This window comes from Littorina saxatilis, linkage group LG16 (genome assembly GCF_037325665.1).
Source record: "Littorina saxatilis isolate snail1 linkage group LG16, US_GU_Lsax_2.0, whole genome shotgun sequence".
Lineage (NCBI taxonomy): Eukaryota > Metazoa > Mollusca > Gastropoda > Littorinimorpha > Littorinidae > Littorina > Littorina saxatilis.
The window spans coordinates 47163747-47178258 of record NC_090260.1 but is presented as its reverse complement, the minus strand read 5'-3'; the positions used below and the strand labels follow the sequence as shown (position 1 = coordinate 47178258).

Here is a 14512-nt window from a genome sequence, read left to right as displayed (position 1 = left end):
GCGTACACAATCTTTACTTCCATCCCCATTTTGAAATATCGCAAAAGACTTCCAGATATAATTATAACACGATCATATATGTGTTCTCTGGTTGCATGTTTGTTCAGTGTCTTGTCCCCACATAAAGCATATTAACTCTACCTGTCCTAAAGCAAGTTGCAGTTCTAAGAGGACGTTAAAACTAGTTATCATCATCAACACACACACACACACATATGAAAGAACCCATGTATATTTTTATGATTGTTGTTTTGGTCTGAATACAATTTGGAATCTTACTACACTCTTGTTAATTGATTTTACATTTTGTTGTCAGAAGTATTTTGTTCGTCGGTTCGTGTCTGGTGCGTGTGGTTTGAATGCCGTCCTGTCAAATGTCTTTTAAAAACACATTCACGGTACGGTAACATCTTCGACGCAGACACAGACAGTTAGGAAGGGCTCTTAATATGGACCACTTTTTGTTTCATGCTGATAACTAGCTTGTTTTCTTGCGAAGAAGTTTTATTTTGTGTTTGGTAGTCCTTCACTCTTAGGTTAACCGTTAGGCCTAATTAGAGTGAAATAGCTTTGATAAACATTCAACAAAAATTAAATACAGACAAAATCACAAATGGTCCATAATAGGAGCCTGGGCGCCTAATATGGATCAGTGAAGCGGCCTTCACAAATCACTGTAAAAAGCCCCCTATACTTCAAAATAACATGATACAACTTAGTGTACAAGTCAGTCTAATTCAAATATGCTTTAGATTGATCTGTTTCGGGTTGATGAGAGCATTATTTGAAGCACACCAGGAAACTAAAGAAGCTTATCAAAAACAGAGTGAAAATAAGTGAAATTATCAACTTCCACGAAAAGAAGACTTTTTTTTTTTTAAATCTCGAGGACTAGTTATAGGTTATTTCCAGCAAGCTTCTTAATGAATTGTTGAAAATAGCTTTTAGCTTTTTTTTCTCGATTTGTTGAAGGTGGTCCATATTAGGGGACTCGCACATACTTTGAGATCTTGCTAATATTTTTTGTTTGCACGGTAAAAACTCGGGGTCAACCCTGCTAAAATGTAACAAATGCGGTCTTAGCTGTCATATATAGCAATTTTTGTGTGATAAAAGCTTTGGCTGTGGACAGAAACGAGTCCGTTTTCGGCGGCAAAGCCGTTTAGAGTGAACGCTGCCAAACTGAGTGAAAAAAAGAGAAAAAGCCTAACGGTTTTAAGATTTGTGTTTCTGCAATACAGCGAACAAAACTTTTTTGAGCGCTCAAGCGCCGTTAGTTTTTCAGAACAGGAGGTGGTCCATATTAGGAGCCGGTCCATATTAGGAGCTACGTGAAGCTACCACCGCTCGGCTTTACACACACACACACACACTTTTAATTAGTTGCTTTTGGCACACGGCCTCATCATCTGAACTTGAAACAAGTCGCGTAAGGCGAAAATACAATATTTAGTCAAGTAGCTGTCGAACTCACAGAATGAAACTGAACGCAATGCCATTTTTCAGCAAGACCGTATACTCGTAGCATCGTCAGTCCACCGCTCATGGCAAAGGCAGTGAAATTGACAAGAAGAGCGGGGTAGCAGTTGCGCTAAGAAAGATAGCACGCTTTTCTGTACCTCTCTTTGTTTTAACTTTCTGAGCGTGTTTTTAATCCAAACATATCATATCTATATGTTTTTGGAATCAGGAACCGACAAGGAATAAGATGAAAGTGTTTTTAAATTGATTTGGACAATTTAATTTTGATAATAATTTTTATATATTTAATTTTCAGAGCTTGTTTTTAATCCGAATATAACATATTTATATGTTTTTGGAATCAGCAAATGATGGAGAATAAGATAAACGTAAATTTGGATCGTTTTATAAATTTTTTTTTTTTTTACAATTTTCAGATTTTTAATGACCAAAGTCATTAATTAATTTTTAAGCCACCAAGCTGAAATGCAATACCGAAGTCCGGGCTTTGTCGAAGATTACTTGACCAAAATTTCAACCAATTTGGTTGAAAAATGAGGGCGTGACAGTGCCGCCTCAACTTTCACGAAAAGCCGGATATGACGTCATCAAAGACATTTATCAAAAAAATGAAAAATATGTTCGGGGATTTCATACCCAGGAACTCTCATGTCAAATTTCATAAAGATCGGTCCAGTAGTTTAGTCTGAATCGCTCTACACACACACACAGACACACACACGCACACACGCACATACACCACGACCCTCGTTTCGATTCCCCCTCGATGTTAAAATATTTAGTCAAAACTTGACTAAATATAACAACTACAAAACACAACAACGTACAACAACAGCATGGTTGTGCCTGTCGGGTTATCAGTCACCATAAGGTGCCTGTACTTGTCAGTCTCTCTTTTTAGATCAGTGCCAGTGGCCTGTGCCGGCGATAGTTTGGTAACGTCGCGCAGACCGCGCATGCGCCATGTGCAGTAAAATGTTATCAACAATGGCGGATAAATCTAACTCGTGCTAAGAAACGTTTCAAAACCAAGCTTTATGGACGTTTTTATGACTACGTACCCCAGCAGACATCAACTTGTGGTCGATGTGTGTGGGGTTTGCTCAAAATACGTAAGTATTCGTCAGCCGTTTGGCTTCTCGAATTAAGTTTCAACTTTGTCTCTGTCTCGAACCACAGGTCCACAGGCGGAAGCCGAAGGTATCCTTCACTGGACCACAACTTTCTATGAGTATTGAGTATGAGAGTAGTCTGGTGGTCCAGTGGACGATACCTTTCGCCTGTGCTCGAACCAAATACTAAGCTTACCAGTTACCACACTGTCATACTCATAGTCATAGCACTGATACATTTGTACAGGTAAACATGGCTGTTTGCTGAAAATCAGTCTTTGTGAAAAATTGTAATGATCATCAATGTCTCTGATTCATTTTGATGGGACGTCAACCCATGGTGAGACTAATAATGATATTTGATCGTATTCTGCCAGTGCCATTGCCAACTGCCATGGTTGTTCTTGTGTGCACTAATTAGTAATTTACTAGCAATAGGAGTTCGAGTTCTACTATAGTAGTATTTTACTAAATCATTACTACTAGTACTAAATACTACTGCTACTACTAGCTTTAAACAAGCTATGGTTTGAATGACCAGCTAAATGCTAATAGGTTCCGAGCGCGTGACGTCACACATTCCGCGGCAGCCATGTTGGGAAGCCGATGAACGTAAACACACGCTTCGCGCAGGCGATCAGTCAAAAATGGCTCCAGGCAAGCGTTGCTGTATGTTGCATTGCACGGTGTCGTCCCATAATTCTAAGGGAGAAAAGCTTGAACACGGAATACGGTTTTTCAGAATTCCGAAAGTTAAATCGCACGAAGGACCAAAAGTTGAAGATGTCACAAAGCGTAGAAGAAGAGCGTGGATTTCAGCGATCAGGCGAACAAACATCACTTTCGAGAGGAGTTCCTCAGCAATGCGCGTCTGCTCACAGCATTTTCACTCAGGTACGAACAGTTTTGCTTTTTTGTTCAATGACACTGTAACTATAATATTGTAATGTTGTTGTTTTCTCATGTAAAGTTGCTCAGATGTGCACACTGAACCACTCGTCACCTACTGACTTAGGTACTGATGTGCACAATGTGACAGACCAGATTGTCATGTCAGTGCAAGGAGTAACAACTGACACAGGGACAGTAAATAAATGCCTTTACTGAAGTGCAGTACAGGAATCAGTTTCAGACTATGTACAGAGAGGACTTCAGAAATTTGCAGACTTTCTAAATTGTAAATACTTTCATTATTCATTAGAATGAAATTAGATACAGGTTTAATCTACATGTAGTTTATTTTCTGTTTTGCAGGTAAGCCATCATACGAGATGATGGAAACTGACCCCGACTGGGCACCTTCACTCCTTCTTGGACACAGCGAGATGAAGACCACCGACACAGGGCGTCATGGGCGACAGAAGAACAGAGCTGCAACAAAACAGCTGCTACAGGAGGCCACTGAAGCTGTCATGATAGACAACAGAGAAGCAGAAGGTGGTGACGTGCATGCAGAAGATGATAGTCATCATGAAGAGATGGAAGATGGGGAAAACACCAGGCTGAGAGAGGAGGTAACTCAGTTAGAACAGGAGCGAGACATGATGAGAGGAGAGATCAACAGACTGTTGGAAGAGAATAGAGAGCTCAAGAAAAAGTTAGCAAGCAGGGAGATCGTTGAAGAGTCGTTTCAAGGAGACAACGAGAAAGTACGTTTTTATACTGGTTTACCAAGTTATGCGACTCTTCTAGTTCTGCTGAACTATCTGTCCCCTCATCTCCCTCAGGGGCGCTTGCTGTCACCTTTCCAGCTTCTGATTGTGGTATTTATGCGTCTGCGCCTGAAACTGCCTGTGTTGCATATTGCGTACTTGTTTGGCATCCACAGAACTACGATAGCCAGTGGGTTCAAGGATACTCTTAGTGTTATGTACACGCAGATGACACCATTTGTACCATGGCCAGGACGCGAGTGTTTGCGGGCGTGTATGCCACATCAGTTTGTGGAGACGTTTGGGAACAAAGTGGCTGTGATCATTGACTGTTTTGAAATTTTTATTGAGAGACCATCAAATTTGTATGCCAAAGCTGCTACTTTTTCAAACTACAAACACAACAACACAATCAAACATCTCATTGGCATTACACCTAACGGACAGATTTCTTTCATTTCCAAGGGTTGGGGGGGGAGGACAACGGATCGTCATATTACAGAGGAATGTGGCTTCCTGGACAAGCTATTGCCTGGTGACTTGGTTCTTGCGGACAGGGGGTTTGATATTAAAGAAAGTGTCGGTTTGATGTGTGCCGAGGTAAAAATACCAGCATTTACTCGGGGGAAGTGTCAGATGGAAGCAAGGTCTATAGAAGAAACAAGGAAACTTGCGCATCCATGTCGAGCGAGTCATTGGAAACCTTGGGGGGAAATACAGTATAATAACAGATACCATTCCAATTGACATGTTGCTTCCATGTGAGGGAGAAGATGTGACATTCTTGGACAAGATTGTGTTTGTCTGTTGCGCCTTGACCAACATGAGCCCAAGTGTGGTAAATCCCTAGGGTGAACTCTGCAGAGCATGAGGCAGCTCCAGGCAATGCAGACAAGAATGTCACGTCGTATGTTTCACCTGGAAGTGACGTGTCAGTTAGAATTGAACTCGAAGGCAGTGTAGTGAATGTAGACAAAACCATAGTAGGCCTATATAAGATACAAGAGTCGGCGATACATCTGTGTTGCTACCTTTATTTTAAAGCAAAGCTTTGAAGTTGTTGACAAATCTCATGGTAAATTAATCTTACTGTGCGAGTCACTAATTATAAATTTGCATTTGTAAGCAAATGCAATTTGTAAACATTTGTGTGTGTATGTGTGCCGGTGTGGGAGGGGGTGTGTGGATGTGTGTGTATGGTTGCTAGTTTTAGTATAGTATTATGGTGTCTATTGTTTTAGTGTTATTGATGTGATCTTTATCAGTACCAATACTTACGACGCTACTCTTTAAATTTACTAATGCTCTTTATCTACTTGTTGAGATAGGTCTTTTATTTGTGGGGGGATTTTAGTGCTGGATTCGTTTATCATTTTGTTCTTATCGGTTCATCTCTCACTCTTTTATATTGTCATGAGCTTGTGCAATACCTGATGTATTAGTGAAGTGTAAGATTTGCTAAGGTGCTCCGTGTGTGAAATCTATAGTTTTACTCATCTGTTTTAATGTGGCCTAGTTGATATGTGTATTCTTATGTAATGTGTATGTGTTGCGATCAGTTGTAGACAAATTTTCCGTACGGACATTAAAGTATATTGTATTGTATTGTAAAACGGATTGATGTAAATAATACTAAGAATGAAAATAAATTTTGAAAGCTGATTTTCTGTTCATGTTGAAGAACTCTTAACTTGTGTGGATGTGTTGGTATCAGTGCAACTGTGAATGACATTGTATATAGCTTTGTATGTGTGCATTTTCTTTTGAATGTTTTCATAACATGCCACTGGTAAAAGTGGTATTCAAATGAATTACAAAAAAATCTTTGTGAAAAAAATGCATGCTTATAACCTGAGCACTATTGGGGTTTCTGAAAAACACACTTTTTTCCCAATTAAGCCATAGGCAGGTTTTTATGAAAACAGACACAAACTGTACCACTTTCACACACACCACACACACAAACCACACACGCTGTTTAGAGAGGGGTTACAAATAGTCATAACAAGTTCAGTTTGGGGTCTTTTTGAAATCTGTTTGATGCATCTTAATTGTCTGTGACCATTGTGGCTATGCACTCAAAGTCAAAAAAGTGCAGAAAGGTGACAAATGAAGATTTTTCCTTCTTACAAGACAATGTGTGATTTTGCACATTTTGCCTCAGTCTTTATCAAGAGCCTGTCTAACCCACTTTGAAGCTGTTGGAGACTGCAGTAATGTTCCTTACATCAAGGCGAGTGCACAATGGTGCATTTCTAACCCCCCTCCCCCCTAATGTTCACTTTAATATCAATCAATCAATAGATATTCAGTCACAGTTTAACTAACTCATTCACCCTGATCACTCACTCATCCTGTTCTATTGTAGTTGTGCTAAGTTTGGTTTGCAGACTTTATTCTTTTTCCCAAATTTCTGTCCTCATGGCATCAAGTGGTTTTGTTTATAAATACCCCCCTCCCCCCTCCACACACGCTTCATACAGATGTGGTATAATTGACGAGAACGGCCGAATCAAAAGTGCACAAAGACGGAGAGAGTGACGCTAAGGCGGAAGCTTCCCAAAATGGCGGCCGCGTTCTGTTAGGGTTAGAAACGTGACGTCATCGCTCGGAGCCTATAGTTAATAAGTACATTATTTTTGCATCAGCGAGGTATACATAAATTTAACGAAGTGGATTCACAGCGCGCGTCGCGTTGTGCAGCGTTGCGATTTACAACGCGCTGCACTACGAGGAACGCTGCGATTCACGACGCGCGATGTATTCTGCCGATACATTTCCTTCACAATCGCAAAGTTTACAACAGCTACATCTATCTGATCTATTTGAGAAATAAAACTGTCAATAAAACGAAAAACAGAGCTGAGCCATTCTCTCTCTCTCACTCTTTCAACTGAATTCACCAGTATATCGCCGCGTCGATGTAAAAACGTGCCTACCTCTGCTGAACAATCCTTCTCATTGCGGTCAATGCGCATGCGCCAATCTTGGACTTACAAAAATGCGACCCTTTGACCGATCGAACCATGGGTTAGGGTAAGGCTAAGGGTTAGGTTGTTCACGACCTGATTAATCTCCCCATGTTAGCGCATGCGCATTGACCGCAATGAGAAGGATTGTTCAGGCAGAGTTTTCAGTTTGTGACACCGGCCTTGAATACTTGGCAGTCATACTCATACTCATATCACTACATGTCATTGCAATGGCTTCTACTATATATGGAAAGGAGCTGAGTTTTTAAACTGGGATGACGTTTTTAAACAATTATCCGAGTACAGTGCCGCGGAACTGTTAATCGGTGTCACACCAGTTAACACTTCAGCAGCCATTTTGGAATTCGCGCATGCGCAGATCATTTTTTCAGCGTGGGTTTTTTTTCCAGTTGATTTGAACGCGTATATATTCAGTCTGCATAAAGTGCAATTTTGTAGTCTTGCAGCCCTGAAGTTGCTTTTGCGTGTCCAAAGAAAGACTGTAAAATGTTGCTGATAATCATGCATACATGTACAAAAATAAAGCGCATCAACAATCTGCGCTGGTGAGAGCAATAGCCGCGCTCTGGGAATCGCTGCGCTGCACAACGTGCCGCGCTCTGTGAATTGCCGCGCTGCACAGCGCGCTGCGCTCTGTGAATCGCTTGCCTAAATTTAAATATTTTATTAAAAAAATACCGCATGGTTTTGCTTGACCAAATCATTTATCAGCTAACAATATGCTTTTATTTCAGTTGGACCTGACTTGAGCATGGTTCCGTTGTCTCCGCAACAACAGATTGGTTACTCAAGAATTGCAGGCATGTCCAGTTTGCAGCATGTGCAGGCTGACCCCGCTGAGTGTGAAGATCTGATGGCTGATCTAGACACAACATAAGCTGCTTGACACTATTCCAAGGTAAGCAAGAAGCTTTGAAAATAGTTACTTTAAGTGTTACTTAGTAAGTGTACATTTTTGTGGGTGAACCATCGGTAACCGTCCCCGTCCCCCCCCCCCACCCCTCGACACCCCCACCCACACATACAAACACGCACACAAACTTGGGTTTGTACTACAACTATTAGTATTAACTACTCTTCATAAATGAGTTATGTAATTCATCAGAGGTTTGAAGTCATTATGGTTTTGCAAATTAGTAAGAGACTATGTGGGTGCATGGATTCAGTAATGCGCAATTAATACATGCAATACTCCTGCTGGTGAGTTCACTACAAACAGGTACTACATTAGAACTGATCTATGTTATTTGTTAATGAGGATGATTAATCGTAATCTCACTGTCAAACTGTCATGATACTATTGCCATTGACAGTGCTAGATCACTTCATAAAGTTATTTTAGTAAGTAATCATATGATATTGATAATTTTGATAAAGTGATTTACTGACGGTGACAATGACATGTTATCTTCATACTATTCCAGGTACAAGATGCTAAACGTGCAGATATCAAGGGCTTGGGATTTCGGCTCCTGGAGATGCTACTTGTAACTCTTTTGTGAGTACCGGTACATGTATACTGGGTGTTTTCTCAGTTTTTGTCCGCTGTCAGTGTGAGATTTATATTGTGGTACAGTGGAACCCCCCTGTTAAGACCCCCCAATTTAAGACTCCCTCCTTTTAAAGACCTTGTTTTCTCAGACTTTCTGTTCACAACCTCTGTAAAATTACCCCCCTTTTAAGACTCCCTCCTTTTTAAGACTGAATTTTCTCAGATTATTGTAGGTCTTAAAAGGGGTGTTCCACTGTATAACCTGTTTTTCTAGTTTCATGGTTTAGCCACGACTCACTTTGAATGAGGGTCATCTGCCAGGCATTTAGCTGATTATCTGATAGTGATAAGTGATATTTATTAATTTGCTATTTATAAATTACAGTTGCAGTAAACTAACACTGTCGCACAAAGTATGTGACTTTAAAAAAAAGATTTGTTTGAAATCATGTGAGCTCTGTCCACTAGATGATGGAGAAGGGAATTTTTCCAGTTGAGTCTGCAACATGGATTTTTCTCTCTCAGGATAACAAATACAGCAGGGTTCGTACAGGTCATGGAAAACCTGGAAAGTCATGGAATTTGATTTTTAATTTTCCAGGCCTGGAAAGTCATGGAATTTCAATTCAAGTCATGGAAAGTCATGGAATTTAAAAAAAATAAGAAAGAAAGAAAAATTAACCTTTAGCACGCCGGCGGCGATTTTCGTTGCCCAGCCATTCCACCCCCCCCCCCCCCCCCCCCCCCCCCCCCCCGCGATTTGCGTCTCCAGCACAAGGCTTGTTCGTATCAACTTCTCGTTCATATTTGCATACGAGAATAACGGTATTTTTAACGGCACTTGAGCCAAAGCGAGGCTCACTTCCTTCCGTTATCTCGTCGTGTCGTCTGCGCTGCATTTGAGTCGGTTTCGTCGAAGTTTTTTGTTTTTGCATCGATAAAGTACTTTAGCGCTTCGACAAGCAAGATGGAGGATGATGAGTTTGAAACTTTCTTTCAGTTGTTTCTTGACAACAAAAAGTATGCGGAATTGGAACGAATTACCGAGGAAGATCTTCGCAATGAACTGTGTATCGCAGTGAAAAAAATGACAGTTCGTCAAGTCACAGTGACGGTTACGAAACGGAATTTACGAAAGTGCAGATGGATACAAACAGTGGCTGGTCCAGTTTAGTGAAATGACAGGACCAGCAAACATTACCGATAATCTGACTGCGTAGCAAATGCTTGACTTGCTTGTCGAAGAGACACTGCGTAGAAACTGACTCAAATTCAGTGCAAAGCAAGCCAGTGTCAAAACTGGCAGTGACAAGACGTAAAAAGTTTGCGTGTTCGGAAATGGCGACCTGTGGATCTAGTCATGGAAAATGTTATTGAGGCTCATGGAAAGTCATGGAAAAGTCATGGAATTTTGTTTCTAAAAACCAGTGGGGACCCTGTACAGTATGGAAGGAAAAATTTAGGGTTGGTGTGGCGATAACAATAAAGATATGTCATAGTGACTTGACTAATTGATTTGAATTCTGCTGCAGGTCAGTCGCCCCCCACCTCCTGCTCCTGACCTGGTTGCCTACTACAACTTCGAGGAAATACGACAGGACACCCTTCAGCTTGCTGCACCATGGTGTCTCTTGGAGAACAGCAAGGAACAGATACAGGTGGGGTCGGTTGGGATACCGTAAACAGACTATTTTGTTTTGTTGGCCTTAGCATAGAGTCTGGGGATGTGAGATGTGCATGATGTGTTGTTTGAATCTGACAGTGATTGTATGAATTTTTTATACATGTATTGTTGTCACGCGCTTTGAACTTCTGATAAGGCGCTTTATAAATGCCCGTTATTATTATTATTATTATTATTATTATAAATAGATACACACTTGTAAACTTATGTTAGTTTTCACACGTGAGCATGAAGGAATGTGCCTTTATGAGGAATGTATAGTGGCTTGCAATATTGAATTTGAGGGATGTTTGCAGTTATATAATATATTAGCACAGCTCAGTTTTCTTGAGGGTTCCGTGAGAACAGTGAAATTCTCCTTTGAGGACTGAAAAATATCTTGGATAATTGGTCTTAATTGGAGGGGGGGGGGGGGGTTAAAAAATAAGTACATTCACATGTGTTTTTCATTTTCACTGTGTTAAGGTGGGGAGGTCCTTCTCTACTTCTTTCTTTGTTTTCCCATTGACATATTTTTGTTCTTGTCTATATTTTTTACATAGGTTCACCATTAGTCCTCATCCCCAGCCGACTGTTTCCGCTGAAGCCGTGAAGGATACTTCTTCATGTAGGCGTGGACATCTTTTTCGTCGCCATGCAAGGCTTCCAGTACCATATAATTTTGTGAATACTCTGGGGACCTGTCATCGACTTTGGAAGGACGCTTTATTTTATAACACAGGGTTCGCACGGTCTTTACAAGTCTTTACAGGTTTGTAAGAAATAAACTACCATTCTCATGTCTTTATAAGTCTTTAAAAATCCACTTGGGTTTGTACAGGTTTGTGAATTTCAAAAATCTTGTGCAAGGAAAATAAGACATCTGTATCAATGTTGGTCTTTAGTTTGTTCTGTCCAATTATCACCAAAAAAATCAAACAAAAATAAACGATGCGTGAAAATTGGAAAACAACAACGAAGTGATCGCGTTCGCCTGCAGCAGACGACAGAGAACAAAGTGGCAAATCAGCTCGAGTGATGTCCCTTTGGCTTTGCAAATTGCTTACATCCGGGACATGCTCAATTGGAAGTCTCAAGAGCAAAAATGCCGGGTTTGTGCTCGTTCGTAGATGCGTGGCTTGAAAATCCAGAGTTTTCGAAATGGATACGAAAGGACCCTGGAGGAAATAAGCGAAATGCTTTTTGCTGCGTCTGCAAGAAGACTATCAGCGTCGCTTCGATGGGTGTTGGAGCGCTTACGTCTCGTGAGAAAGCTGCTTCCTTGGTGAAACCACAGGCGGAAGGTATCGTTCACTGGACCATTACTTACATAGAAAGGCTAGTCTTCCGCCTGTGGTGAAACTGGACAGAGCCATTGATGCCCTCAAGTCATCGCATGCCACTAATTTTCCTTCAACCTCCCATCCCTCCATCTAAATTACATGTGTGTCTGTTTGTGTGTGTGTGTGTGTGTATTTTTATTTTCCGGAAACTGAAAAGTCGGACAGATCCAGATGAAAACGCGTAAGTATTACTATGATAATATTGTTGTTCAACACTAGTCCACGCAAATTTTGGTCTTTCATTTTTATTTTGAGGGCTTTTAAAAGTCTTTAAAAAGTCTTTAATTTCTGAGACACAAATTCTGTACGAACCCTGTAACACTTTGTACCCCATCTATGTTGACCAAGATTTTTTAAGCCGAGACCAGCTGTGCTGCAGCAGGTCACCCAGAATTGTAGAAACTGTGTATCAACAGGCTAGAATGCTGGCGTTAGATCAACGTTACAGGAAGCGACTGAAGCTAACCGTCTAAGCAGGATGCGGATATGTGCCGAATGAGAACAGATGCAATGTACATAGTGACTGTGTGTACAGATATATATCCATACCTGGTCAGATAGAGCCATATGAGTGGGTACGGATATATCCGTACCTGGGAGACAAGGAGTTAAGACCACATCTGAACTGAGGATTTAGTCTCTCCATAATCAAACGCTGAAGAAGATTTCAGAATGAACTTTGTTAGATAAATTATCATTCAATCAATCAATATGAGGCTTATAGTTATATCACGGGTATTCCGTGGGTACAGTTCTAAGCGCAGGGATTTTGTTTTGATTTTTTTTTAATGCAATTTATAACGCGCACATATTCAAGGCGCAGGGATTTATTTATGTCGTGTGAGATGGAATTTTTTTACACAATACATCACGCATTCACATCGGCCAGCAGATCGCAGCTATTTCGGCGCATATCCTACTTTTCACGGCCTATTATTCCAAGTCTCACGGGTATTTGGTGGACATTTTTAGCTATGCCTATACAATTTTGCCTGTCGCGATATAACCTTCGTGGTTGAAAACGACGTTAAACACCAAATAAAGAAAGAATACAATTTTGCCAGGAAAGACCGTTTTGTCAATCGTGGGATCTTTAACGTGCACCCCCGAAGTAGTGTACACGAAGGGACCTCGGTTTTTCGTCTCATCCGAAAGACTAGCACTTGAACCCACCACCTAGGTTAGGAAAGTGGGGAGAAAATAGCGGCCTGACCCAGGGTCGAACACGCAACCTCTCGATTCCGAGCGCAAGTGCGTTACCACTCGGCCACCCATGCCGGTTGTTATGATCGCCACATTTTAGGTCCCCCCCTCCCCCGCTTTTAAGACCTTACGTTTTTGGATTTTCTGTTCACAACCTGTTGTGCATTTACCTACATATTAAGCAGTGTTTCTTGTATAGAATATAGTCAATGTTTGTAAAGATTTTAGTCAAGCAGTATGTAAGAAATGTTAAGTCCTTTGTACTGGAAACTTGCATTCTCCCAGTAAGGTCATATATTGTACTACGTTGCAAGCCCCTGGAGCAGTTTTTTGATTAGTGCTTTTGTGAACAAGAAACAATTGACAAGTGGCACTATCCCATCTTCCCCCTTTCCCCTATCCCATCTCCCCCTTTTCCTGTCGCGATATAACCTTGAATGGTTGAAAACGACGTTAAACAACAAATAAAGAAAGAAAAGAATTCATCAACGAGTGATTACTGCCTCACCATAGCAGTTAGGCCAGTCTTACTAACTCTTACTTTTATTAATGTGCCGTGATGCAAAGACGTTGAGCAGTTTTCAGATGTTTATGAATCTAGGGCTTTCAAAATTTACTGACATGTTGGACTCCATGACATCCAAACATGAAGTTCAGTTACCCCTTTTCAACTTTGAAGGTCACATTGTAGGCGAATTTTTAGCAAAAAGTTGGAACATTGGTGTGACTGTTCTTACTCACAAGGGAAGTGATTTAGTTATTTACTGATTTTTATTTTGTATGGCCTTCTTTCACCCATTTAATCATTCATAAATGTTCATACCCAAGGGAAGTAATTCACATATATATCTATGGCCAATGTTTTCACAGGGCATCTGCCCCCCCCCCCCCCCCCCCCTCCCAACACACACTCACATGGGCTAAAACTTACATGGCTTTTATGGGTATGTCGCTCTTAATCACAAGGGAAGTAATTTACTGATGGTGTGTTTTCATTTCATGTGGCCTTCACCGATTTGAATAATTTATTTTAGCTTATCCAATTATAGTGTGGATGAACACTGTCTCCACTCAAAATAGTCCTTTGCTATTGTACATTGTGAATCAGCATTTTTGTTTTTGTCCTGTTTGAATAAAGTGCAATAATTTTACAACCAAAGTGTTAATGTTAAAGATGTTTACATAATGTGTGAAGGATGATGCATTTGAAAACTAATATTGTTAAATGTCAATTGACCTGTGACAAGTCAGCAAAGTGCAATATCCAAGCATGAAACCCGCACACAATTCCCAAACAACATGCTTTCTTTTCCACAAAATTCCATCCAGGTGAAAACAATTATGTGAACGTCATAACATGGTGTTTTTTTACATTAATAATCAAGCCTAACACCAACTAACATGGTGTTAATAGGCATTTGAGCAAGCTTTAACACCAACATAACATGGAGTTAATAGGCATTTGAGCAATCTTTAACACCAACATAACATGGGGTTTTGCATGTTAAACCAGCAATAACATGATGTTAATCACATTACAAGCAAGCTGTAACACCACCAAAACAAGCAGTT

General features: G+C 40.6%; 1 protein-coding gene and 1 long non-coding RNA gene across 2 annotated transcripts; both read left to right on the top strand.

The window, feature by feature from the left end:
- The first annotated feature begins 2439 nt into the window (after positions 1-2439).
- On the top strand, positions 2440-14099 carry LOC138949763 (uncharacterized). Its single transcript, XR_011450423.1, has 5 exons — positions 2440-2594; positions 7974-8137; positions 8664-8737; positions 10264-10389; positions 10958-14099. It is a non-coding gene; the product is annotated as an uncharacterized lncRNA (long non-coding RNA).
- LOC138949724 (uncharacterized) lies at positions 3181-5938 on the top strand. Its single transcript, XM_070321521.1, has 2 exons — positions 3181-3488; positions 3849-5938. The coding sequence occupies exons 1-2, from the start codon at positions 3242-3244 to the stop codon at positions 4991-4993; spliced, it is 1392 nt and encodes a 463-aa protein (XP_070177622.1). The 5' UTR covers positions 3181-3241; the 3' UTR covers positions 4994-5938.
- Positions 14100-14512: the final 413 nt, after the last annotated feature.

Excerpts from the sequence above, each read along its gene's own strand:
- LOC138949724 (XM_070321521.1), top strand. The coding sequence starts at position 3,242 with ATGGCTCCAGGCAAGCGTTGCTGTATGTTGCATTGCACGGTGTCGTCC. Across the intron at positions 3,489-3,848 it reads CTCACAGCATTTTCACTCAG|GTAAGCCATCATACGAGATG; the intron begins GTACGAACAGTT and ends TCTGTTTTGCAG.